This window comes from Ptychodera flava, chromosome 5 (genome assembly GCF_041260155.1).
Source record: "Ptychodera flava strain L36383 chromosome 5, AS_Pfla_20210202, whole genome shotgun sequence".
Lineage (NCBI taxonomy): Eukaryota > Metazoa > Hemichordata > Enteropneusta > Ptychoderidae > Ptychodera > Ptychodera flava.
Window position 1 is genome coordinate 13,549,730 of NC_091932.1, and position 27,878 is coordinate 13,577,607.

Genomic DNA, 27,878 nt, shown 5'->3' on the forward strand with positions numbered 1-27,878 from the left:
GTGCCACACCGGGGAGCTCACTCCTAACTCGGACTCTACGTACCTCACGGCGTCGAAGGCTAGTGACGATGACAAAGATGTGCGACACTTTTTCTCTTTCTTGCCTTTGTGTCGTGAGTCGGGTTCGTACAGGGCTTTACACAGTGGTAAAGTGGTAGCCGGCCTGAGTAATACTACACTGCTTAGAGGCCCCGTAAGGGTTTCTGACTTAATGGTACCTGCCATGCCGGCGAAGTTCTGCTGGGGTTAACGGCCCAACCCAGGCCAATAAAACACTGGGAGTCGTGTATTACAGCTCTCTGCCATTCGGCTTATATTCTTTAATGGTTAAATACAGCATTCAACAGGAACTACAGCAACAGCTTACTGGAACTAAAGCAACAGCTTTACTGCTAAACTCTCTGCTCTCTAAACTCTCTGCTTACTTTACTCAGGATCGTACGTAGCTCCACTCAGCAGGGAATGAATGTCTGGAATGCCAAGTATGCCCACTGGAACTAGACAGCAACGGAGTACGGAGAACTGGAATTTTCAAACTAATATTAAGAGCCACTGTGTATTTTCTAATAAACTCATTTTCACGCCTACGACATTTCAGTGCCTGATGTACAAGGCAGTGGTATTTTTTTAACGAATTTTCATTAGTTCTACGCGTGAATTTTTTGAGGTAGAGTTGACTTTTCAGATCCTCAGATTCAGATCTTCAGATCCTCAGATTCAGATCCTCAGATCTCAGACCTCAGATCCTATAACTTCAGATGCAGATTCATAATTAAAATTTCACAATTTTCACAGTTTAATGAAATATACTGATAAATAAAATATAATTTACATTTGAAAAGGCTTTACAAATTATTTTATTTCTATTTTGAATCTTGAACTTAAAAACTTCGATCTCAGAATCAGAACGTCATCTGTCGAAGACAGGGTGCGCAATGATTCCACTTGTTATGTCATCACGTGAACGTTCCCTCATAAGCTTAGAGATAAACACACCCGCGCGCGATCGAACGATCAAGACCGCGACGATCATGTAAATGCTGGCTATCGACAGTCCGTATTTTACCATCGTTCGTAATATTTATGGCGAGGGAATATAACTAATTCATGTTGGAGGCCAGTGACCCCGGGCTAAATCAGAATTCAGGGGTCGGAAGAAGCAAGTTAGCTAATCTGTAATTGTAGACCCGTGTTCGTTGAAACTTGTTTCAGCGAAAACGTTTATGTAGACTTTTTTTGTTTTCATAACTGCCTTGTACTTGTCATATTCAAATTATTATTTTAAATATTGCAATCATACTGTTAATACGGATATTGTAAAAGGCTTGTAAATTCGAATCTGCATCTGAAGTTATAGGATCTGAAGTCTGAGATCTGAGGATCTGAATCTGAGGATTGAGGATCTGAATCTGAGGATCTGAAAAGTCAACTCTACCAATTTTTTGATCGAAAAATTGATGCTTTGTAAAGTTTGGTCAAACATCAAATGTATTCACTTTTCCCCGGACGTTTTTTGATGAAAGTCATATGGTCAACCCGGTCAATGTAGTATCATTCGACTCTTAATGGTACGAAATGTGTCAAACTGTCATCCGACCCCTATCGACCCCTAGCGTTTTCACGTAATGGGGGCTTTCTTTCTGCCTACTTTTAGTGATTTTCTAAAATGTGGACGCCTTATGTAAACATAGCCAGGCCGTCAGGCCTGCAGTTGAGGACCGGGGCAGCAGGTCACCTCGACCCCTGTCCGTTTCGACCCAAGTAATTCACACCCTCTTGTCGTTGTTTGTGGTCAAATCAATCCCGGTGCCTTAGTCACTTCGACCTCAGTCAGTTTTCATGTTACATGTACCTGACAACGTTTTACTGAGTACATTATGCAACTTGTTTCTGTGAGAAAAACTGCTGGCTTCGCTACAACAATCCACGGGGTAGCTGTGATATCGCAGCGGTACTTGTGGCGTGTCGAACGCGCTCGGGTCATTGGTTTGGGGTCATCGCCACAGTCCCTGTGGCGATGACCCCAATGACTCGATCGCGTTCGCCACGAGTACCGCTGCGATATCACAGCTATCCACGGGGCTGTGAACACTCTGATACTTGTGGGAGGCCTGGGGTACCCCGGCCCCATTGTCATTTACTGACTGGGGAACGTGTCTCACTGAAGTACGGATGGATAAAGCATGTCATTTACTGATTTTTGGAAATAAAGCATTCGTCATTATCGCAATTGCTTGCCATATGCGGCAAGATTGGATGAGCGAGGCCGGTCCGCTCGCCTTGGTGTCTTGACGCCAAATGAGCCTATTTCCGGTTTAGGCGTTGGGCTTACAGCAATGCATTATAGGATATCTTCCAGGGCGGCGTGGATCAGTGTGTGTGTGTGTGTGTGTGTGTGCGAGTAGATATACGCATGCGTATTTCGTTCCCCCTCATGTAAACTTTTCAGAGCAGTGTGTGTGTGTGTGTGTGTGTGCGAGTAGATATACGCATGCGTATTTCGTTCCCCCTCATGTAAACTTTTCCGAGCAGTAGTGTGTGTGTGTGTGCGAGTGGATATACGCATGCGTACTTCGTTCCCCTCATGTAAACTTTTCGATCCTGTATGTGTGTATATGTATGTATGTATATATGTATGTATGTATGTATATGTATGTATATATGTATGTATGTATGTATGTATGTATGTATGTATGTATGTATGTATATGAGTGTGTGGGTTTGTGTGTATGTGCGTGCGTGCGTGCATGAGTGCATATGGGCTATGTATGTATGTATGTATGTATGTGCGTGCGTGCGTGCATGAGTGCATATGGGCTTGTGTATGTATGTATGTATGTATGTATGTATGTATGTATGTATGTATGTATGTATGTATGTATGTATGTATGTATGTGCGTGCGTGCGTGCGTGAGTGCATGTATGTATGTATGTATGAATGTATGTATGTATGCATGTATGTATGTATGTATGTATGTATGTATGTATGTATGTATGTATGTATGCACGTACGTATGTATGTATGTATGTATGCACGTACGTATGCACGTATGTATGTATATGTCTGTCTTCATAGGTCTTGTGTGAATTGGTTCACATATATGTATGTTTTTTCACTCATATATGTATTTACTTATGTCTGTATTGATTTATTTATACTTATGCTATAGTAGTTTTTTATTGATAAATGCATGCAAATACACCCTTTTCGTATGAATATGTTCTTCTAATGTGTAAAATAATTATTTTACATTTGGCGCCTGGTAGCCGACAAGGTAACGATGAACTTAGGAATGTAGAAATATACAGCAACGCCAGTTGTGTTAAAGGTAGTTTGCACCTCGGGGACAAACATTTCTCTGCTCCTACACGTCAACTTGAGCGATGACCCTTGGTTTTTATTACTTCATTATGAAATATAATAATAGAAAGTTTCGTGAGGAAAGTTTGAACGCTCAATATTTTCAGCTTCGAGACGTGTAATCTCCCAAGCAAGGTGACAACAAACACCGAGACGACTGTGACATATAGCCTTGCTCTATGAACACGTATCTCCTTAACCTGTCAAAAAATTTACTCAGCAGTCTATATTGTTTTTAATCTGCACACGTCACAGATACTTGTCGTTGAGGGCGGTGCCGTCACTCAGCAAGGCACACTGGACGAGATTGCAGCTACAGACCCTGAGCTGTACTTGAAGTGGGAAGAAAATATCCGAATCGCTCAAGACAGACAGGAAACGACAGAACATGAGAAAGCAACGGAACGGCTGAAGCTAATGAAAGAAATATTAGTCAAAGAAAGCCTTGTAAAAGATTCTGAAGGTGTGTATCCCTTCAGTAATAAAAAAGTATTTATCGACTCTGCATTTCACACACTTACAGGGCATGTCCGCAATTAATAAAAAAAACTGGTTAAATGTGTATGAAGCTGTGACAATGAATGCTTTGTTGCTGTCTCTGTTTAGGCCACGCAACAGGAAAACTTATCGAGACGGAAGAGAGGGAGCGAGGGTCTGTTTCATGGCGTGTGTACTTGGCGTATGCGAGGGCGGTGCGCATTCCTGCAGTGCTGTTGACTTTTGTGCTGATAGCAGTATCTGTCATTGCCGTGGCCATCACCAATGTCTGGTTATCCAAATGGTCAGAGGCGGGCGCCTATGTCAGGAATCTGACACAGGTAAAATACTTATCCTATTTGCGATATTTGATGGTAATGCTACGATGTTTCGTGGTACTTTAACGGAATATAATTATACATATACGGATTATAAATATTGCACTGAGCAAATATGGAAGATTATTGTCGTGACACCTGATCGAGGTGACACCTTCAGACGAATGTGGAGTGGTTTCCCGATACAAAAAGTGTAATGCTATCTTAAAACGTTTATTTCAATCTTTTTTATTCCTCTTTGTCCAAAATATCCGTCTCGAATCCCTGCCTCTCACTCTACATTTCTCTGTCTCTCACCGTCCCTTACTCTCAGGAGGAACAAAAAGAAGATGCCACATACTACATCAGCGGATATGCAATCTTGTCTGTGTCCTCCATCGTCTTCGACGTCGTAGCTATAACTAGTGACACCATGTTTGCGTTCCGCGCCACCAGGCGTATTCACAATTCTCTTCTCCACAAGGTTGCACGGGCGCCAATGAGATTCTTCGACACAACGCCGGTTGGTCGTATCTTAAACCGGTTCTCGAGCGACACCATGACGATTGACCAGGTACAAGCTTTTCAGGAGATATCGGAGGATTCAATGCGGAGCTTTTCCCGATGCTGAGGAAATTCGAAAATATAATCATGCAAGAAAAAACTTAAATCGCCCACAACTCTCTATGTCCCGACCCCTATTTATCATTAAATTATTTTAAAAGTATAAGGTAGACCATATTAGCTCTATTATCTTAAGATCAATTAGCTTCAGTTACTACACTGACATATATCTGTACATTTTTTTTTTAATTCTTTTTTTTTGAGTGTCTGAAATAATCTGTTAAAATGTAAACGAAATTTCAAAGTTGACCCTTACTGTTTGAAATGTGGTGCTTTCGCGGACGAACACACGGAAGTTTCCTGTTTAGATAAATTTGACTAAGTTCGCCGGAGGTGAAGCATTTTCAAAACTTGCGAAGTTTGTTTATTTTTTACGAGTTACGTCCCACATCTAAGCTCGGCAATCGTGCGTCTGCCAGCCCTTAGCTTACTTACGAATGTTTTAGGATACATTGAATATTTAATGATAAAATCTTTGCGTAATAATTTGAATCCTTCAGCATCTTCTTAAACTTCATGAATATTCCTTTCCGAAAATAACAATATGTATTTCCTGTGATATAATATCGAACCGCTCTCACAAAACTTCATCACGAAACATATGTTTTAACTTGTTTTCGTTTTCAGAAATAATATCAAACGCTTTTTACGGCTGTGAGGCTTTCTTGTCAGATATTGACAGCAATCATCGTCAACACTATTGTAGTTCCGCCTTTCATAGCCCTGGTTTTTCCTGTCATGGTTGGATATTACTTCGTCTAGAAATTCTTCATTTGCTCATCAAGGTACGTCAGTAAATTGTAAAGGCTGAACTCTGAATATGTGACTCTGTAGCGTCGAATGTGCCGCACCTGTTCAAAGGTAGTTGATGAATTCAAGATTCAAAATGTCGAGAGCGTTGATGATGAAGATTTTTGCAAATGTTCACATTTTGAATGTCAATATGGTATCGATAAATCAATATACCTACGAGCGTAATCCAAGGACTGGCATCTTTGAAAATAGGGAACTGATGATGATGATGATGATGATGATGATGATGATGATGATAATAATGATGATGATGATGATAATGATGATGATGATGATGATGATGATGATGATGATGATGATGATGGTGATGGTTGTGATAGCGGGGATTTTAGGAGGAGGAGGAGGACGATTGTTGAGAAGAAGAGGAATAGAATGGTTGAGGCACCAATTGTGCTGATGTCCATCATCTTGCAATTGTTGTTATAGTATTCTACACAGTTTTTATACTTTAATTTCACTATCAATCCAGAGAACTGCAACGTCTGGTTAGCATCTGTAACTCACCAATATTCTCACATTTTTCCGAGACCCTTGGAGGATTGTCTACAGTCAGAGCATATAGGTAAGCCAGACCCTAAAAAGACGATCGGTTCGAATTCTCAGTGGTAGCTAGAGAAAGGCAAAAGCTCCCATTCCTTTTTTCTTCAATTCTTTATTAAAGGCTTTTCCGGACTGAATAATGTCTTTGTCGATGAAAATTGGAGATGTAGGCGCTCACTTGTCAGTACTACATGTGAAGCCATTTCAATGCAAACCCGCCATTCTACAAAGCAATTTTGTCACCATCAGGTTACAGTTACTCTAAAAAAACTGGAGCTGACATGACACTGAGAAATTTGAAGGAAGTTTAAGGCAGAGCGCACCTCGGGGACAGACATTCGGACTCTCAAACTTTTACAATTCTCTTCTGATATACCACATGTGGGGGCTCATTTTAAAGCTCTTGGTGAAAGAAAACTTTTCACTGGCTTAGTTTTTCGAAATTCGAAAATTTTTATTTTTCTCCATAAAGTTAACACAGGATGGCGGCCATTTTGAATTTCTAATATCGGTAAATCTTCGGTAATTTGTTTCTCTAGTACCAATGTTTGCACGGTGACCCCCTATTTTTATTCTTGATTTTGAAAGAGAATGATTGAAAGATTCCTTGAGGAAAGTTACAGCAAAAGTTTAAGTCTTTCACTTTCGAGGTGCTACTACCTTAAAGTTAACGTCAGACGCATTGGTATGCCGAAAAAACAACTAGCGTGTAGCCAATTTGTCTGTACGTTTACGCTCTTCTAATCGTCACGGCATTATTCAAATCAAAATTAACTTTCATCTCTCTGCTTCGTTCTTCAGAGATGAGCGTCGTTTTCGTAAAAAGCTTGTCACTGCAATTAACAGTCATAATACGGCTAAACTGTACTTAGAAGCTGCGGCGAGATGGTTAGGTGTAAGATTGGTGAGTGGCTGAAATACTCAATGTAGACAGTATACCAATCCGAGAATCTATTGTGAACTCATCTTTACATTTGAGGATCTATACGCACCACTGAGTCATTACACTTGACCGCCAACTCGTTACCCGCCTGAGCATTTTCTCCAGAATAAACTAAATTATAAATTTCTGACAGAATAAACTTTGCGATCGGCCTGTCGACAATGTAAATTAAATCTCTTAACTATCTTAACAATTTGCTTTGCAGGACTTCATTGGAGCTTTGATATTGTTGGTTTCTGGCTTGGGGTGTATTGTGTCGTCGGTATTTGGGGTCCTGGAGCCGAGTCTTGTCGGGTTATCATTGGCATATGCTTTACAGGTGAGTGAGAGAGAGAGAGAGAGAGAGAGAGAGAGAGAGAGAGAGAGAGAGAGAGAGAGAGAGAGAGAGAGAGAGAGAGAGAGAGAGAGAGAGAGAATAAATTGATGAATGGATGAATGGATGAAAGGATGAATGAATGAATGTACAGTATTTGACGGTAGGATGTTCGAATCTTTGTTTCGCGTCAACTATAAGGTATATATAGTATGGTATGTCTGCTAAAGGAGGAACATACACATACATACATACATACATACATACATACATACATACATACATACATACATACATACATACATACATACATACAAGCATGCATGCATGCATGCATGCATGCATGTATACAATCATGCATGCAATCATGCATGCATACATACATACATACATACATACATACATACATACATACATACATACATACATACATACATATATATATATATATATATATATATATATATATATATATATATATATATATATATACACGTGTGTATATGTCTGTCCGTCTGCCAGTATATATATATATATATATATATATATATATATATATATATATATATATATATATATATATATATATATACGTGTGTATATGTCTGTCTGTCCGTCTGCCTGTAAATATTTAATATTTTACTCGTGTAAATATTAAAAGAAATCCAACTTTTTCTACTAACGGTCTTCGATTTCTTTCCAGATGTGCGAATACCTGAACTGGTTAGTCAGCCATGTGACAGATGCAGAAATGCAAATGAACGCCGTCGAACGTATCGAACATTACAGGAAGTTGCCGAGCGAACGCTACGAAGGTACGTTATCGATATAGCCCGATATGTACCGGACAAAGATTGGCACAAACATATCAAGAACATCTCAGAACATACTCTTACGTGATTATGACTATCAAAACGCCCAGACAGCTTAAATCCCATATTACCGGGCGTTATCATCGTTTGCCTGAAAATTAAAGTTAAGAGTGTCACCATTGACGTTAAGGTATTGATTTTTAAGTCGGGGTAATTTCGGAGGCTTTTTGCGCAGCCGATGTTGTACTTAATAGATATTTTGTCATAGATTTGTCAATACCAGTCGAATTTCGTGATGTCATCCTTCAAATTATTATTTATGTCATCCGATAATACAGCATTGTGACCCCAGATGTTTTCCACATTCAAAATTCACCGGCATCGCCAAAACTATTTATTTATTTATTTATTTATTTATTTATTTATTTATTTATTTATTTATTTATTTATTTATTTATTTATTACCAAAAGTCAAAGGTTGTGAACAGACTTTCGACCTTTCCAACCCCTTCCCCAATACTATAAAACAATACTGAGGAATGATGTAGTGATCATGTAGCCCCCCCCCCCGGGCCCATAACGGACTAAAACAATGGATCCAAGCAAATTCTGCACGAAATAATGTACTCGGCTTCGCCATGTACAATCATGCAACATCTCCTTTCATAGATTAATGGCCGGGAGGGGGTAGATTATTGCTCAATTAATGGGTTTTGCACTTTTTAGTTTAATGCGGTTCATGATAAAGTACATCCTTAATTAGTGATGACATTAGTTTCCTTGAACTTGTTAACTGCGAAAGATAACTTTCGGTAGTGACCTAGCATTAGTCGTTATCAACATTTCCTGTATTCATGTTGATTTTTGTTTTAAATTTATCATTACGTATATATGGTTATACGACTAAGAATTTGCGAATAAGTAAAAATGGTACATAATGCTATTTCTGTTTACAAAGGTTACTGTGTCATTGTGAAAAAAAGAACTTGCGGAAGATAAAACGGCCCTGCAAACTTAATACAATGGCACTTGTACTGTGAAAGTCAGTCACTACAAATCTTAATATGTTAACATAAAAGGGTTCCAAGAGAACAGCATATACTCTTATTTTTCCTCACGCTAACTTTACCGACCTCCGCGTTACTAACAGGCGATTAGTCCGATCGTACTTCATTAAGTAAGCAGGAAAACTATCTGTGGTGCTATGCGATATCTTTGTCAAATTATCTTCACTCTTGGTGACTTACTTTTATTCATCTTTAAAATGCATCCATGATTTCTGGGTTTGAATGACAGTTTGGACAATTGTTTCTTTTTTAGGACTAAGAAGACCCCCTGCAACGTGGCCCGACGAAGGCGATATAAAACTCGAAGGCGTCTCTGCACGTTACGATGAACATCTGGATACCGTCTTGAAAAATGCGACGATACATCTTAAGAAAGGACAGAAGGTACAAAAGGTCACACTATAATAGTTGGGAGTTGACCTCCTCCCTGCTCCATACCTGTCATCAATTTAGGACGTCAAAATAACACGCCTCTTATTTTGCTAAGTACTCACTTCAACATGTAATTTGTTTTGATTTGATTTGACCTTGACTTTTATTGATTTGTTGATTACGAATTGTTCTCGAATTAAGCAATATAGTTGTGTGTTGAAGAGGGTAATGGCAGTCAAGGGGCATTTATTAGATCTTGGAATGTGTTTAAAACAGCAAGTTCTCTAATTTATCGTTTCAAAAGTGAAAGTGAGGCGAGTTCGTCATTTATCTGCACATACGGCGTAGTAGACTCTGAAAGCTGTTGCCATATATGGTCAAAGAGCAATATGATATTGTATTGGCATTACGACGAAACCAGTCACTATTTTTGTTTCACTATTCATTCATTTCAGATAGGAATATGCGGCCGCACCGGAAGTGGTAAATCGTCTCTCGTTCTTGCTCTGTTTCGAATGATAGACACGTTTTCAGGTAGATATCATTCTGAAGATGCGTGTAACACTATAAGATAACACAGAAATTGTCAGACAGTATGGAAAATTGATTTGAATCCCAGACTCCGTGATGTAATTCTTTTTTGAGGGCAATAGTTGGCCATTTTAAAGAAAATTCTTTGTTTGCCATCCATGAATTTTTGAAAAACCTGCCAGCCAGCCAAGTAAAGAACAAACACAGACAAAAATCAGTGACACGAGTGTGTTAACATAAGCTAAATTCATATTTGGTTTCTTGTGGAAAAATAATATTTTTATTTACAATTGTGTTAACATTGTGTTTGTTTTCTTAATTTTCTCTGAAAACCTACCTGCACGCGGACGGCAAACAAAGAATTTTATTTAAAGCGTCTTATATGAAAGATTACCCTTGGATACCGTGATTCACATATTATTCTCAAAGAAACAATCACTACCCCGCATTGAAATGTATGAGTCACCACATGTTTTTGACACACTCTCAAAATCTAAAGTAAGAAGCATTACATGTATTGCATGAAGGCTAGTGTCAGAGCTTTCAAGACTTGACTTAACCATTGAAAACTGTATATGAAGAAATTTCATTTACTTTGGTAGAAGAACGCTAACGCCGACCATACCAATTTCTTACATTTGAAGTCTAACATTTGAATGTTATGTATGGGTTTAATATCAATCGGCAGGTCGTATCCTGATTGATGGTTTTGATATCTCGGACATTCCGTTGACAATATTGCGAAGAAGATTGGCTATAATTCCACAAGATCCGGTTTTGTTCAGTGGTTCTGTCAGGTACGTGTAACCGACCACAAGTCATCATTTTCTATTTATGTCGTTCCGATTGTCACATGTTTTCATATGAGAATTCATACTTAGTGTTTTTTCTGAAAGTTGTTATGGTTCAAGTATAATCTTGGAAGGCATGCCTAAATATCATGTCGATAAATTTTTAATGAGGATGTTATCATATTAGCATATGGACGGCGTAAACGCAGCGATCTGATTGGTCGAGAAGTGAAAATGACCGTGCTCTGTTAGCGACATAGCAAGGTTAGTATACGCGCGACTCTCAGCTTGAGCAAAAATCTTTTTTTGACGTTCCTCCTGCGCCAGAATTTCAATATACTGTTATGAGATAATAGCAATAAACTTCCTCAGTAATCGGTACAACATGACAGTTCACTTCATTTATGCACTTTCTATCTCGTGCATGTATATCGTTAATAGGACAAAATCTCGTGGTATAACGTCACTAGATGTGGTTTATTGCCTAATTTTAAGTATCTGCTTTGCAGTAACAGTAAAACCAATACTGGGCTGAGTTTCCTAGGTATATATAAGGCAACCGGAGTGTTTTCATTGAAAAATAAAGTCATGACCTGTGCGTGTAATGAAATCTGATATCTTTCTTATATATAACTTTCTGCATCAGAATTCCGTACCATAACATATCATGCACGTCAATGTGATTTTTGTGTGATCATATATACATGACCTCTCTCTTCGATTGAGTTGAAAATGAACGAGAATCGAATCTTTATTAACTTTTGCATCACATGTGCGATGGAAATGTTTCCTTTTCAAGATATGTTTACCTTCTTTCGCCCCGTTCATAACTCACTGAGTAACACGAAGTATTCGTCGGTAATGTTTTTTAACGTGAAACCATAGACAGTCGAGAAACTTTCTCGACTGTCTATGATTAAACCGTCACCCCATAACGCTGTACATTGTTCTACGATCACCATTGTCTGTAGTAGAATAGTGTCGAAACATGGTAGTGAAATGATTAAAGTATTATACCATCGAAAGTTATTGCCCATTCAGTAATATTGAAGTGAACCGTTATTGGCAGGTTCAACTTAGATCCCGTCGGCGACACGAGCGATGAAAAATTATGGGAAGTTCTTGAAATTACTCAGCTGAAATATGTCGTCATGGACCTCGATGGAAAACTGGGTCAGTAAAAAGACATTCTAAAATATTTACAAGTACCGCCAAATGTATTCTCCAGACAAGTATGTACCCACATTCATTAAATGCACAACGTGCTAGAGTGGTATACAGAAACACATGTGATAGGAAAACGTCAAAGAACGCTTGACAATTACAAGGAACAGAAACAATAGCTATATTGGATAATATCTATAATCTGTATTTTCGATTTGCAAGTCTAATGTAAGTGCAGGCTGCATCCAGTCATTTGAGGTACACGTAAATACCTATAGCGCAACATGTTTCTGAATGTTTCATTTCTTATTGAGCGTCAAAAAAGGCGTACTTTGGACCACAATGACGTCATAGCAATAACTTGTGACGTTTCATGTTTCTCCCTTGACAAAACAGAGGCAATGGTTTCTGAAGGCGGTGAGAACTTTAGTGTCGGTCAAAGACAGTTGTTTTGTTTAGCTAGGGCGTTTCTGCGGAAAACAAAAATTATGGTAATGGACGAACCCACGGCGTCGGTTGATATAGAGACGGTGAGTTTTATTTGTTTGTTTGTCAGTTTGTTCATGTTTACCAGTCTTTGTACAGACTAGATATTCAGCGATACGTATTCCATACTTCGTTAGAATTCGTAATGATGATGATTATGATGACGACTAGGACGATGATGATGATGATGATGATGATGATCATGATGATGATGATGATCATGATTTTAATGGTGATGGTGATGGTAACGACGAATAAAACGACTATAATTATGTAAATGAATATGAATATGATTATGATGATGATGATGATGATGATGATGATGATGATGATGATGATGATGATGATGATGACTATAATGATGATGATGATGATGATCATCATCATAATGATGATCATGATCATCATCATCATAGTGGTGTTGATGATGGCTGAAGCCGTGTTTGTGGTGTTTTTGTTGATGATAATGATGATGATGATGATGATGATGAGGAGGAGGAGGAGGAGGAGGATGGGGGATGAGGATATATCTTTTAGCATGTGGGCCCGAAAAGTTTAGCAACGTTTTATCTCTTCAGGATGCGTTAATACGTAAGGTGGTGGCAATAGCCTTCGCAGAAAGTACCGTACTGACAATCGCGGTAAGCAAAACTATCAAGTTATTATTATTATTATTATTATTATTATTATTATTATTATTATTATACTTCTTTTAAAGATGGTAGTCATGGTTACAAATCAAACTGAAATTTCCATAAGAGCCTATAAGAACTCAAAGAAGTAGAAAAATGCATACAAAGCGAGTCTAAATCTGAACCATCATTTGTGAATTTCATCATAAGATAATCACCCGATTTTACTGTAAAAGACGACAAGGTTTAACAATTTCTTATCAAGTTCAGCTGGCATTCTTTTCTTCATGTTCTTGATACAATATCATTTACATTCTGTATTGTTTGGTGGAACGGCGCGCGATAAACGTTCACAAACGGATCTATATATTTTTTTCAGTTAAGATATTACTGAATACAAAATCAGTGTTTTCATTACTTGTAATAGTTACCGATCTCGCAAACCTCAGTTTTTCGTCGCCTTTTTATAATTGCCTTGCAGCATCGCGTATCGTCGATTCTCGATTCCGACACCGTGCTGGTTCTCGGTGGAGGCGAGATCTTGGAATACGACAGCCCAGGGAACTTATTGAAGCAAGAAGACAGCGTTTTTTCGTCACTTGTAAGGGGGTAGGAATGATAACTGCATGCCCCTTTCGTGTACTTGCCCTTCTTGCTATTAAGGCTTTGATTTAAAGCATTACCCGAATTCAATAATCTCGAAACAAACCAGGACCAAGATTTTCATCAAGTCGTTTCATATTTACATTCAAATATGTTGAAATCTATACCGTAAGACATTTTAGTCCGAACAATTCAATACTGAGATCGTATATACACGATGTTAGTGTAACTTTTCCGGGGTTGTGGATTTATTATCCGGAGTAATCAGACTAATATCAATAACAAACGATAGCAGGTTTCTGTGTAATGTCTTGTCAATTTTGTATATATTAATCAGATAAAATTGAATGAAAATGACAAATGCCGCCGTCCAGTATACCTAACAAACTTTGTGTTTGTTATGGTGTTAATTTTGATTCATTTATTCTGGGCTACAAATCTTTGTGCTGCTATATTTGTTTTACTCCATGGTAAATTATGGTGCACTGTCTTATCGTATCTATTTAGACACGATAGATCGGTGATAAATTATGGCGTTTGTATGAATATTGACATCAACACGATTGGAACTATTTTGGGATCATTGGATGGCAAAGTAGCTTAATGTCGGTTTAATCTGCACATGTAAGCTCATCTGGTTTTCTTTTTAAGTTATACACTTTTTTTGTAATTTTGTAATTTGTAATTTTGCAACATTCAGCTATAGGGCACCTAAAACTTTTGGGAACACCAATATTTACACTTCTCTTTGGGAATCACGCACAGGTTTTTTATGGGCTTTTCATTTATTGTTCAATGTTGTAAGTTTTTACGCGAGAGATGAACTTGTGATTAACGGAGAGTAAATGGAAGATTATTAAACAAAGCAAGTAACTGAAATAAAAAATAAGGATTTAAGTTCGTTTGGAATACCTATAGCAACTGAAATACTATGCCCCAAAATACCGATGATTGTATCATAGTGGAAGAATTGTTTGAAATACGGCAAGCTGTGACAACACCCGCCCAATCGTCAAACAGTCTCCCCTAGCTCAATGACAAAAAACTTGTCACCCCTAGGATAATAATAATTGTTCAGTATTGGTCAAGTATTCATCAGTCTTGATGAATGGCGCTGAATTAAATCTGAATATGACCGAAGGCTTATATAATTAAGTAGTATTTGTAAGAACAATTATCGGGTATATTGAAAATAAAAACATTATCATGTGGTAAAATTGTGACCTATGGTATTATGTCTTACATCCGGCAGCGTTGATAGAGGACGCTTATGTCCCTTTTGCGTGACCGAATAGTCACATTGGAAGAAAAAAGTATATCAAATTTTTACATGACATTAATCTTAGTATGATACTTGAGGCTACTATTTATTCTTATTCAGAAGTCATCCCTTTAATTGAGCCAAAACGTTTTGATATCAAAGTTCATTTGAGTTCACCATTCACCACGGCCACTGAAGTCGAAACATCGACCGAACAGTTTTAAACGTGGCAGCCGGCCATTCTTAATGATTACGCACAAACGGGACAGCAGCTATGTCTCATGTCGTAGCCAGCCAAGATCTGACGATATCACCAATAACAATTTAGATCTACAGCCTTTACCGCCAAAAGAGGGAAGGGGTTGATGTTTGATTAAACTGTAAATGTTTAGCATTAACACATTACCGTTCTCGACGAACACAACTCTGTTGACCATACGACAAATTACTACACAGTTACAATTCTACAGGTAAGTCTTGACGGTGTTTTATGCGTTATTGTCAACCTGTCATACATCAAACAGTAAATCATACGGCTAATATGTCATCATCATAAACGATTTATTGTAGTAGGTTTGACCTATTTTTCCTCACATTTAACTTCAAAATGGACGAACATTTTCAACACTTTGAATTAATAATTAAATCGTCACCTCTAGTGTTTTGTTCATGGCAGTTCATGTGATTATTTCAGCTACTTCAGGTATTTCATTCTAATGATAGTATGGTTAATTTCTCAACACGACAAAAGGACATATAATAAGTGTCGCTGGTATTAAGTGCAAATACTCTGCATTTAAGCATAAATTTACGTCCGGGGTCAAGGACACAAGGATTCCTAGCTATACAATGTTAAGATGACCTGTCTAATGTCTTAATACAAAGGGGGCTCGGCTATTTACCAGGACATTTGGTAAACGTGAGCGCCTATTCAAGCGTCCGAGAAACTTGTGAGCGTCGATAACATCTATGACATCATAATTTGAACCATATTTTGGTGAATTTGAGACTGGCTTGAATTTTGGTCAATGATTAAATAAGTTCATGTGTGACCACACACCATACACTTTATTGATAACGCATGATGGTACACACTAATCTACGCTGGTTTATACACTTCCATGTTTTATTTCGGTTCAAATATTGGTTGGTGTAAGTTTGACTTCACTTATATCGTGACGAAGAGAATTTCACAAGAAACTTAATTTTCAAAATGGAGACGTTGTGCTTGTATTGTACTCGAAAGCTGGAAAATTCCAACATGATACTGAATATTTCTTGTACTATTTACCAGAGTGTCATTGATGACCTAGGTCAATACAACATGTTTCCGTATGAGCGAAAAGACCAATGGCCTAAACGATTCATGTATTTATTGTGTTCAATAATGGCATATCTTCACAGGTGAAAAAAACAGCGGCAATAAAGGCAGTAGGATGTCGAGAAACTTCGCATTCGTTCTTTTGACAATTCTTTGTAATCTCCCCTGCGTTGCAGCAGGTAAGTGAACGTACACACCTCGTCTATGATTCCAAAGCTGGTAAATCGATTCGCCCTGAATTAGAATCTGATCATGTGAACACCATTTTATTGCTTGTGATGGACTGAGAGAATATATGTTGTAATTAATTCATTGAATACACTGTATAAAATATATGTACAGTCAAGGTCTGAAAAACATTTTTGTTCCATTCAGCTGATAAATTACGCACAATAGTTAATATTCCTTTCGCTTACACAATGATTCCACTGCCACAGATTTTGAAAATATTCGCCCCTTCCAATCCTGAGATATTTTACTGTTTTGGAAATTTTTTGGTTATGTGACTGAAATGCCTGTAAAAACGCGAAGTTCCCCTAAGCATTTCCCCTAGAAGCCAACATTTTGAAAATAATAATTTAAAAGAATTGTTTTTCACTTGACGTAGTTCGCCTCTCAAAATTGAAAGACATGATACTTTTGTCCAAACTTTATGAGAAACAAATGACTCGATATTTATCGACTCTTTAAATTCAAAATGGCCGCCAACTCTTTGTTCAGCACTTTGGGGAAAAGTGGAATTTTCGATTTTCACAAATATAATCCGATGAAAACTTTAATTTCTCCTTGAGCTTCAAAACGAGTCCCCACAAATGGTAGACCAACCCGTATTTTAAAAGTTTGAGAGTTCGGATATCTGTCTCCGAAGTTAATTGTACTTTACATATATATACTGGAGTTTTTTAGACACAACAAAAAGTACAAGCATTTTAAGTCTAGCCTTGCCCTCTGAATCGTTGTCAGTTGTGCGCTTTATATAAAGACATGTTTTGAAGATGACAGGTATTTATATTAGTTGACCATTGGAAATTAAGGAATCTGATTTATTTTGGTTCATTCACATCGTCAACGAGGACAGCGCCGCCTACGTGAACGTATTATGTCCTCGAAACTGCAGACTTCTCCCCTGTGACACTGAAGGTCATGGTTTTCATCATATACTCATACAGTTTATATGTCCGACTTTATCTGTAGGTATACCCGTCTGGGGAATCATACTGATCGTGTTTTTCGGAATTTTGTTCTGTGCGGCGCTGTGCGTTATTCCTGTCCTCATCGTTATGTTTTGCTGTCACAGACCGGAGAACTATAAACAAGGAGAAGATCGACGAACAGCCCAAGCCAGTGAACTACAGTCACTTTAATTGGCGCCAAATTGATTTTACAAGACAGAAATACAGGACGGAAAAGCAATACTATGTTGAAGCATTAACTTGGACCAAAAATCCTTCTCAATATCGATTATAGTAAATCTGTAATAGTAAATATATTCTTTGCCGTAACGATCAATCAATCAATCAATCAAAAGCATTTATATAGCGCCAAAATCCATTACGAGGTAATTTTCTAAGGCGCTGAACAAGAACACAAAAATCAGGATTGGAAGCTGAAGCGAGACGCCTGTATTTAAAACTAGTTGTGTTTTTCATTGCAATTGTCAGGACTCGCCACAAGGGACAACGTATTCCAAAATACTAACTTCAATTGTAAGACATACATACACATGTAACTTCTTGTATTGGCATTTTGAAAAAAATGATTCAGAAATCATAGCAATGTAACTTATAATTTATGTCTATAAAGCATTTGTATACTTCATTATTTGTATTGAACCTAGAGGAGGATTTTATCTACACTGTTAACGGTTTTGTTTCCTTCTGAAGAACACAATTTTTTAAAGAAATTTATCCGTCAATAGTGAATACACTGAGCGTATTTTGTCACCTATGCGCATGCGCATTGAGTTCCCCTGTCACCTGGTAAGCGGTAACGCGATTGGTAAACATGTTGTCTGCAAATAACAAGTGTGCCACAGTTTCATTTCTTGACAAAATATTTATCATGCATTCAACGTGGTACCCTTTTATGGTTTCCGATGATGCAAAACAGATTAGGTCATCAAATAAAAAAATGTATGCGTTTCATGTAACACGACCTATCCTAATTTAAACCCTTTGACCTCATTGTTTTTGCATTGTCAAAAATCACGAGTGATTTTGCCAAATTTTGCTGTTTTTTGATGGCTCCCACCCAAATAAACATAAAGCAATTTAAAAAGTCCCCGACCAACATTGTGTATATCTTGAGGGCATTTTAAAGGAACACATAATTTTTATGTCTGTCGTGATGTAAAGTTATAGTCACTTCAAATATCCATCCGATTCTTGTGTATGTTTTATTCAGACTAATGGAGCTTCTAAAGGTTGAATTTTTACGAAGTAGGTGACTTTTTAAAATGAACAAGCCAAATAAAGTAACGGTGTCATTCTGTTGCGTTAGTGTCAGCGGTTTAGTGGCCAAATTATAACAGTTTTAGACTGTGGTTTAAACTGAAAGAATGTCCGTAGTCACACAAATAAACAAATATGGCAATATATCTCCAAATACTTGAAGAAAGCTATCATGGTTTATTTACAAATATTACAATTTCTAAATGCTTGTAGGAAGCTGCCACGGTTTATTCTTTTGCTTGTCGGTCGGGTGCTTTGTTTTTTATGTTTTGGAGCTGGAAATGATCAGTCCAAAAAAGGAAATAAAAAGTAACCAAGTTGACAAGCTGAGAATTGGCTAGGATATGACTCACACAAAGGTACGCTCAGTCCACGAGCGTTTCTAATTAACATTAATCGTTGCAATGGTGCATCGTTAATGAATGAGAACAATCGATAGAGAGTGCGGAAAGGTGCGGGTGTGAGAGGGGCATTAGACAGAGAATGACAGAGGCGGCGGAGAGACAAACAGCAGAAAAAGACAGATGATAGAGACAAGATAGATTGAGACAGACACTGAGAGATACGGTACCAGATCTATTTATCGAAGTCTATATCTACATTCTCATCATAGTGAAAATGTTATAATTGACTAGTGTCAAAACAAATTACTTAGTGAAAGCACTGTTGTTTATTTATTGTAGTTTATTTATTTGTTTTTATACAGTTTCACATCACCTGAGGAATTTATCGGGGCGATATCAACATTTTATCAATTTTGATTTTGTCGAAGTGTGAGTCCTGCACATTAAGTATACTGAACATGAGCAGCTACAAAATTTGCAATCATCTAATATGGTGGGCGACGACAGCCATCCGTCATTACTATACTGAATAAATTATCCACAACACACTATAAGATAGTACAGATTTCCATCTCACATGAAAAGTAGCTGCAATGGGTGCGTGATACTGCCGTTGTATTGTATTCTGTGTGAGTGCATTTATGTGGGAATGCGGGTGACCTACACAAGTCGGGCGTTGCTGTTGCACTGACTCTCTTGGTCTACGTTGACATACAATTTCCTATTGGTGAACAACACTTCCATATAACCGATCTTCATATATCATGCCAAAGTAATATTTCGATGTTGTGATATATCACGCTTCCCTACATTTACCTGTCTTTCAGGATCAGAACCAAAGCCCTTGCAAGTGCTATCATTTGCGAATGTCACTTGACAACTTGACTGTGGCGAACCGTTCAAAGGGGACACACTGCGTCTGAAGAAGTGCCCACGCCGTCTTTCAATCTGCACAAATCACGTTCTTTGGCGCAGTAGTGTATCTATCAGAACAATGAGCTATTTCTTATGTCGGACGTCAGGTTTTCAAAACTACATAACGTGTCCTCAAAGCTCGACTCATGTTTAAATATTTGCGGCATAGTGATGTTGTTGTGCAACACCACCTACCTCCATGCTCGCACTGACTGTTTGACACAGGCGCAGTGCACATCCTCGGGTGCACACCTGAACAGGCCTATTTGCTTTGCAGATAACGCCAACGCCGGTGACTAAACTACACGGTTAGACATTGTTCTTAGATAAACATGACGTAACACAAATTTCAGACGGTTTCAAGGGGCACTTCTGCCACCCAGGTAGTCATTTGACGAAGCTTTGGCATGCGCATGCGTTAAATGAAGACGAACAAGACTAAATGAGCCCTCAGCAGGGACGAGCTGTGTTAGGAGTTTTTACAATATTTCGGGCTTGTTTGCATATACTTGATTCGTGCGACCGTAGACACTAACATTTTGCCTGGGTTGCAAGCGTTACTATCAGTTAAGAATTGTTAAAATATTGTAGCTGACTGTAAGTCAGGTCTGGAATGTACAGTAATTTCTTCACATCTGTTTCCATAATGAAGCAAGTTTACCGTTAAACGTTATCACAAAGCGTACACAAACATTTAAGACTTCTGCATGTTCAGACTCCAAAGGTCAAATCAAAATTAGCAGGAGACGCTGCACCGGTTTCGACAGACAAAACGACCATATTTTGATACATATGAATTTTTAGAAGCTCATTCTGCGTCACAGTTTTTGAAAACGTATTTTGGTGGAAATATTAATAATTTGTTATGTATTTAAGTTGAGATAAGAATCACACACTGTCAGTTACCCTGTGTGTAAACACCGTAAATCAACAGGTTGGGGTGCAGTACTGTCTTGTTAATAAATGACCAACGAATGTCTAATGTTTAACGAATACCAGGTTACAGTCGGTACCTAACACCACACATTTAAATCGTCACAGCCAACGACACGGAGATTTTACCATCGAAACACAGGTGAGTGTTCGTTATGGGCATTTTTATCGATATTTATGTGTATAGTTATTGCATTTGAGTGAAGCGAAAGGTGGTGCGATACGTATTTCACCAGCGCTTTGGACATTTTGCCTGTTTGTGTCGCCATTTTTTGCATATGGTGTATTTTTAATTTTAGCTTGGGCGGTTGAGTAATCAATCGTGCAAACACTACCTGTGGACTTACGCCACACTGTAAGGCATCGTATGACGCCCTTACCAGACTACTGTTTTCGACTCAATTGCTGTGCCAAATAATGATTATTACGCAATAAAAATTGGACTCCAATAAGGGAACAGACGATAGGTGTAACTTTGGGTCTGTTGTAAATATGTAGAAAATCAGAAATGGCCGCCATGGATTAATTTTAGGTCAAGGACAACCCAGGTTAATAAAGTGACTCTAATTTTTCACAAATTTGTCTTACTCCGAAGGAAATGATTCGTTGCTGTAACGGAAATCAGTGTTCGTCTATTTTGTCTTGTAAGCTTATACATGTACTCGTTTTTCCCTTCCTGCGCGGCCGATGGGACTGCGTGCTGCGTTGATCAAAATTCAAATTGGCATTTTGATCGAGCAGCGATTGGATAATTCTGCCCTGCACATAGTTCAGTTTCTAACCAGACGAGGCTATACATAACGGTTACATGTTCGACTTCCAATCTGCGCAACGCGTCTGTATCATTCGCAATCTACAGAAATGCACATCTGTACAGGTCTCCTTCTCTAGTGCTTGATCTGTCGATTGTACTTAATGTAACGATATGAAGGGGAAAGTACCGGTCTGCTTTGCATAATATTGAGTCGACGAGTTTAACTTTGCGTTTACAAACGCTGCTATGCACATGAAGATTGCACGGTTCGTTCCAAATTGAACGGAAAGTAAACTTCCTTTGTCAGAATAATTTCAACATTTTCAAAGTTTTGCTATGCAAGGAACAGTTGTAGCTTCTTGAACCGACGAACACTGAAAATTTTCAGAAGTAGAGATAAGAATCGATTGTACAATAACAATCTTTCCGTTCAGTTCCACACGTAACGGCTTCTGTGACCATTTCCGCTACAGTTGTCAACCTGCAATGTACAACAAATTTCTGTTCAGTTTTTCTTTAAGTTTTGACACTTACTCATGCCCTTCACTAAAATCACATTGCATTGATGGCCCGCGTGCTAATTCAAATGTATTGCTGTGATTAATTTGTGGTACTCAATCATTGTATAATATGTGTGAAGTTATACAAGGACTATTAATTACTATACAGATATGCCTACCTAGGGGACGTATATCTATTATCCGTCATCTTTATTTTTAAAAAAAGATTCTAGCAAAATCCCTGGAAAACCAAAATTGACAATCCTAACCCAGGAATGTTTTTCCTCCTCAGAGCTGTCACTTGTCACAACATTCAACCGACAGGATGCTGGGTTACCTCACGTGCGTGCTTCTCTTCATTCTCTGCAATCTTCCGTGCGTTGCAGCATGTAAGTAAATTATGATTATTGAATCTGTTAGTTTTCACGATTGGCAATTCTCTAGCTTATTATAACTTTTTTCCTCGAACGTGACAAATCTAATGTTGCTGTGTAGGTTAGGGCTGTGGTGATTTAAAACAGCCGTTATGTGTCAAAAGTGATTTATTCATGGTCCCACGCATAGAGAACTCGAGAGGGCGAGGTATGTAACCCGTGACTCATAGCATTGCTATTGTATTTTAACTAGGAGGATGGGGCGTAAATATATGGCAGAGGTGTTATGGCGGTCCAGGGTACCTTTGGATTATCATTTTGATACCATCGCTAAATTGATATTATTTTTTCGCTCAACGTGATTATTAAATGTGCAAGTAAGCTGCACAAAGAAAAGTCAAGATTGCCAGGAAGTAGAAGTAATAAATGATATGCTGATAATATTGAACGTATTTTTGATACTCGGACCCTGTGATCGTTGCTAGTGATATTGACAACAATGCTTTTAGTGACCGACATTAATAACAGATCATCACTTAATGCATAGAGTTTTGACTCAGCTTTACCTTTCAGACTTTCGATTTCGAAAAGAAATATGTTTATGTAGGCATAGATATCAATTGTGTCCGAGTCTTTGTGCAAATAGGTAGAATCATGTTGTTCAAAGCGTGTCTCTTCGATGAAACATTTTTAATTCGAAAATAATCCTTAATATCCAGTGGACGAGTCACAGGTGTCTAATACCATGTTGGTTATGATATAACGTACTTCAAAATATCTACGTGAATCTCTTTAGAATCTCATTTAATTTTCTGCGGTTAATTCTTCTACATTCATGGAAAGTTTTGAGGCTGTTATTAATTCCCATACGTTTGTTCATATGCGACACAAATCTACCATGTGAATGGAATTGTAGCGTGTTGAAATTAGAACACGAGTTTCCCAGTGTCTAAACCGTTTAGAATATGATGATAGCATCCATGGATTGTTTATAGCAGATATCTTAGAAAACAATTCCAAAGACCATGAGTGGGCTGATGTACTTAGGTCTGTTTATCAAAATAGGTAAAAGGCGTACCAAGATGTTACTTTGAATTACGAATTGCACAGATTGTACCCGTCCTACGCGTATGACGTCACTGCTCTCTCATTAATATGCAAAATTAAATATTTGTCCCCATTTGTGGATTACACTCTGGATACTACGCATCCAAAATGGTGAAAAATGATATTTAGTAAGCGACTTCTCCAGTGTTACAATGTATGCTCAAAGATTATTCATGGCCTAGACTACAAGCTGCAACACTGACAAAATTTGTCCTCATTTTGCGCAGCAGTGTCCTATCTCGCGCGTGTGCAGCTTAGACATTCAGTAACAAACCTGTAACCGCGAACAGCCCATTCCAAAGTACAGCAAATCCTCTCTCATCAAGTCAATAATTCTGCATTTTCCAATTGCGTTACAAGCCTCATGTTAAGGTATATCCTTATGTGTCAGCACTAACTCTCAGATATGTCAATTTTCCTATATTTGGATCATGACGTTTGGACTGAGAGAACGGCGGATCCATAAAGACACGTGGGCGTCCATGGTATTCGGCGGGGGATATGCCGCTTGTCGCCATGATTTTTACACGTAATCAAGTCCACCATGACAAAAGCTTAAGGATGTTTTATGTCCGTACTACTATTCATATGTACACACTTTTAAAAAATTACCACGTGAACTATGGAGTCTTAAAAAGCGGTCCCACTTTTAAACAAAAACAGACCGAAAAGTTAAACTTTATTCATGAAATGAAAGCATGATAGTAGATCTGTCCACCGCCAGCCAGAAAGGTTATGTCAACATAACTGTCAACAGAAACAAACTAAACAATGACATATGTCTGACTCGAACTTTGAGAGTGGTGAAATAACATGATATACAATAACCGTATTTTGATGACAAAACTAAAGGGGAAAAGCGGAATTTTTATTGTCATTTATTGTAAAGAAAAAGCAAGGGGTAGAAAATAAAATCTCATTGGTCTTACAAATTCAGCAGTTAAATCAATAAAATAAATTCGTATGATAAAGTAAAGTACACTCAGACTGTTCATGAAGATAAATAGCATTTTACTAGCATGACATAGAATTTAAGGGTGACGTCAATCCCATTAGGAACAACTCAGTCAATTGGCTCTAAATTTCATATTTCAAATAAGAAATGATACATTAAGGATATCTCAAGTTACATTGGTTTTATTGTCAACTTCTGCTGTTCTAGTTGTTTGTATTTTTTGTGGTTGTTGTCATTGTCCTCGTTGTTGTTGCTGTTTACACTTTGTATCGAAAATACGCGAGAGATGCATTGTTTTATCTATTTTACTTCATGCATTCAAAGAGTGTAAAATTGTTCATTTTGGCTATACAGCGCCCTCATCGAGGAAATACAAATTATTTTGTTTACAAAACTCGTATCCATGTGATGTCATGGGTCAATTGATGTGTGAATATTACATTGTCCTAAACCATATCCTTTTTTTTTTTTCTCCGCAGACACAATCCCAGGATATGCCATCGTCCTGATCCTATTTTTTGGCATCCTGCTCCTTTCGATGCTTATCATCGTTCCGGTCGCGTACAAGCTTCTGTGCAAAGAGAACCACCAGAAAGGTTCAGGTTACTACGGAGATGGTGTGTAGACGGTGGGAGCGCTGTGAAGGGTTTTTCACTGTGATCATTTACCGATGATAAAGGACTAAGCAATAACATAATGACTGTCTCAATATCGCTCCTCCTTGCGGCCAGCTGTTCCGGGTTTTCCAATTTCAAATTGGTTTCACTTCAACCACACAGAGTGTAACCAATTCAGAAATGAGTCTTGTTCTTCAGTAAATATACTGAGATGCATTCCGTCAAAAGAGATTGTTCGAGAGTTGATACGCTAAAAAGACAAATTATGCTGATCATGAAGTATCTACATTGTTCAATCCATAAGCTCGAAACGTAAGAAACCCCGGAAATTTAGGCGGGAAATCATTGAGTGTATGTTATCGTTAATCGGTTAACCCGTCAGAAACGTGATTAGAGCCGCGCCATACTTTTAATCTGTGTTATTCGAGGTCAATTATGTTGTCCTAGCACGCACTGTTTAACATCCGTTATTAAAAATGATGTATGTACACATAAAGATGGCAACATTAATGCTGTCTGTTTTCATGCAGTACTTAGACTGTGGTTACCAAAAATTGTAAAATTTGCCTTTATTATCACAATGATATGCTTAATGCCTTTAATATAATGAAGGGACTTAAAAATGTTGAAAATGCTTGAATTATCGTAGCCATCGCATTTATTTTCTCTCATGTATACTATCATAAAGCTGTATAGGTTGCTGCTATTTACACCAACGTGACTTTGATCAACAAGCTACCGGTTCTCAGTGTCACACACGTGTAGAAAAACATGCTGTTTGATTTAATATAAACTGGAACTTTGTGCTATATTCTATTCCTACATCAATGCCTTCATTTTTTGAATATTTTACTTGGAATCAGTGGCAGAGAGACACTATATTTCACAAAGATGTGAAGTTTAAGTGTTTTCACATGAACTGTCAAAAGCAAGAGGCCAGCGTGGATGCTATGACTCCACAATGCTCACGATTGAACCATCATCAAATTTTATTTCAACGTCTTTTATTTGCAGAATAGCATTCAGTTGTTTTTTTTTCCTGTGGTCTTTTAGAAAATATGATGTTTGTATAAATCGCGTGGGGATATCTTTTAAAATCACGGCCTTCGCCTACTAAGAATTATTGGAAATAATCTGTATAACAACCAATCTTAAATTAAAGTTTATACTGCCAAAAAGGTCAATTATAAAGTAAAATAATTTTTATTTTAAGCTCTGGAAATTTAATTTTGTACACATTCCCACTAAAACGTTTCTTCCAGTTATGTGCTTCTAGTTTACTTTTCTAGTAGTTGTCAATTCGTCTATAGGTGTTCGCTTTGAGAAAGGGACTTTTGAGAAAACTTTAAAAAATTGTTAGTCTTTTATATTCTTCATGAAAGTATATACCCTCGAGAAAAATCGAGGTCTATGATGACACGTACAATGATATTTTTGAGGGGTAGAGACAAATAAAAATTGTGTTATATAAGTTGTTTTAATAAAATAAAAATTCCAAGAAATTAGCTGTATCTTTCTGTTGTGGTAAGTCTGAACAAGGGGGAGCTGGTGTGAGTAAAGATGAGTCCCTATAGAGACCAGGGACATGTGTACAGTTATTCGACTGTTCATTTAATGCAAGGACAGAAGGCGGGGATACGCCACCGTTTGAATGAAAAGATAGCGAATGTCTTTGTTAATGTCCATCCAATGAACCTGAGAGTTTCTGGTATCTTGAGTGAAGTGACGACAGATACCGTTGATAGTAGAAAATCAGGTGTCTTGCACACGCAGGGATTGTATCTTTTGGTCAATCTGGGCCTCCTAACCTAATCGAGACGGTAAAACAGAGACACGGCTTGACGGGAGCTTATGTAAGACGAGATATTAACATCCTACCCCTACCTTTAATTAGTTATGATTTAGGTCATCCCCTTGTCAACCCCTGTATGACATCTGCAATCTGCAGTTGCTTGTTGGCCGCTCATGTATTATAAGCTCTGCTATTTATGGTTAACTCCTTACTCAACAATACTTTAATTGAATATTACTTATAGTAGTAACTAATAAAAGTATTAAATTCAATTAAAGCGTCCATGGCTGGGATTATAGAAGGCCCAATGATTTAGATTACAGGGGTTGGGTCAGGAAGTAATTAGGACAGCCGCCTGGGTTGGTCAGATACCGAAGTTAAGACTACATGTGATAAAACTAGATATTTGTATGATAAACCTTGTGAACAAAATCAATGGCGGGTTTACAAGTGGTGATCGATGGAAGGGATGTTGTGTTTTGAGTAAGTCTGTGACACTTTTTTGAGCCGCGATCAATCATTTCATCGTTTCCATCGACTGATCTCTTTGATCTTTTGACAGTAACACAAAAGAGTAACATCGAACTTTGATTTGCTGAAAAAAACATTAAATGAATCTGGAAATGTGTGAAGCAAAACTGATATTAAGTGCCAAGGCACATACGTCATAGAATACCGATCACTTCACACCGTACCATATGAAGTTAGG

At 37.9% G+C, this 27,878-nt stretch overlaps 1 protein-coding gene across 3 annotated transcripts; it reads left to right on the top strand.

Annotated features, from left to right (window-relative positions):
• Positions 1–3,616: 3,616 nt before the first annotated feature.
• Positions 3,617–26,882, top strand: LOC139133070 (ATP-binding cassette sub-family C member 8-like). 3 transcript variants are annotated; one of them, XR_011552526.1, is made up of 19 exons: positions 3,617–3,824; positions 3,968–4,179; positions 4,490–4,729; positions 5,407–5,564; positions 6,062–6,154; positions 6,934–7,036; positions 7,281–7,394; positions 8,092–8,203; positions 9,521–9,651; positions 10,095–10,173; positions 10,859–10,967; positions 12,031–12,134; positions 12,522–12,655; positions 13,190–13,252; positions 13,725–15,577; positions 16,512–16,607; positions 17,623–21,212; positions 22,617–22,713; positions 25,240–26,882. XR_011552526.1 is itself a non-coding variant. In XM_070699473.1 (14 exons), the coding sequence occupies exons 7-14, from the start codon at positions 8,092–8,094 to the stop codon at positions 13,854–13,856; spliced, it is 864 nt and encodes a 287-aa protein (XP_070555574.1). In that variant the 5' UTR covers positions 3,626–3,824; positions 3,968–4,179; positions 4,490–4,729; positions 5,407–5,564; positions 6,062–6,154; positions 7,281–7,394; the 3' UTR covers positions 13,857–14,014. The 3 variants fall into 3 exon arrangements, 1 of the variants encoding a protein (XP_070555574.1); XR_011552525.1 differs by having other exon boundaries at positions 13,725–16,607; XM_070699473.1 differs by lacking the exons at positions 6,934–7,036; positions 16,512–16,607; positions 17,623–21,212; positions 22,617–22,713; positions 25,240–26,882 and having other exon boundaries at positions 3,626–3,824; positions 13,725–14,014.
• The last annotated feature ends 996 nt before the right edge of the window (positions 26,883–27,878 follow it).

Bases quoted from the DNA above. Each gene is read 5' to 3' on its own strand.
- LOC139133070 (XM_070699473.1), top strand. From the start codon at position 8,092: ATGTGCGAATACCTGAACTGGTTAGTCAGCCATGTGACAGATGCAGAA. The intron at 10,174-10,858 runs GTAGATATCATT...ATCAATCGGCAG, and splicing joins AATGATAGACACGTTTTCAG to GTCGTATCCTGATTGATGGT. The intron at 10,968-12,030 runs GTACGTGTAACC...CGTTATTGGCAG, and splicing joins TTGTTCAGTGGTTCTGTCAG to GTTCAACTTAGATCCCGTCG.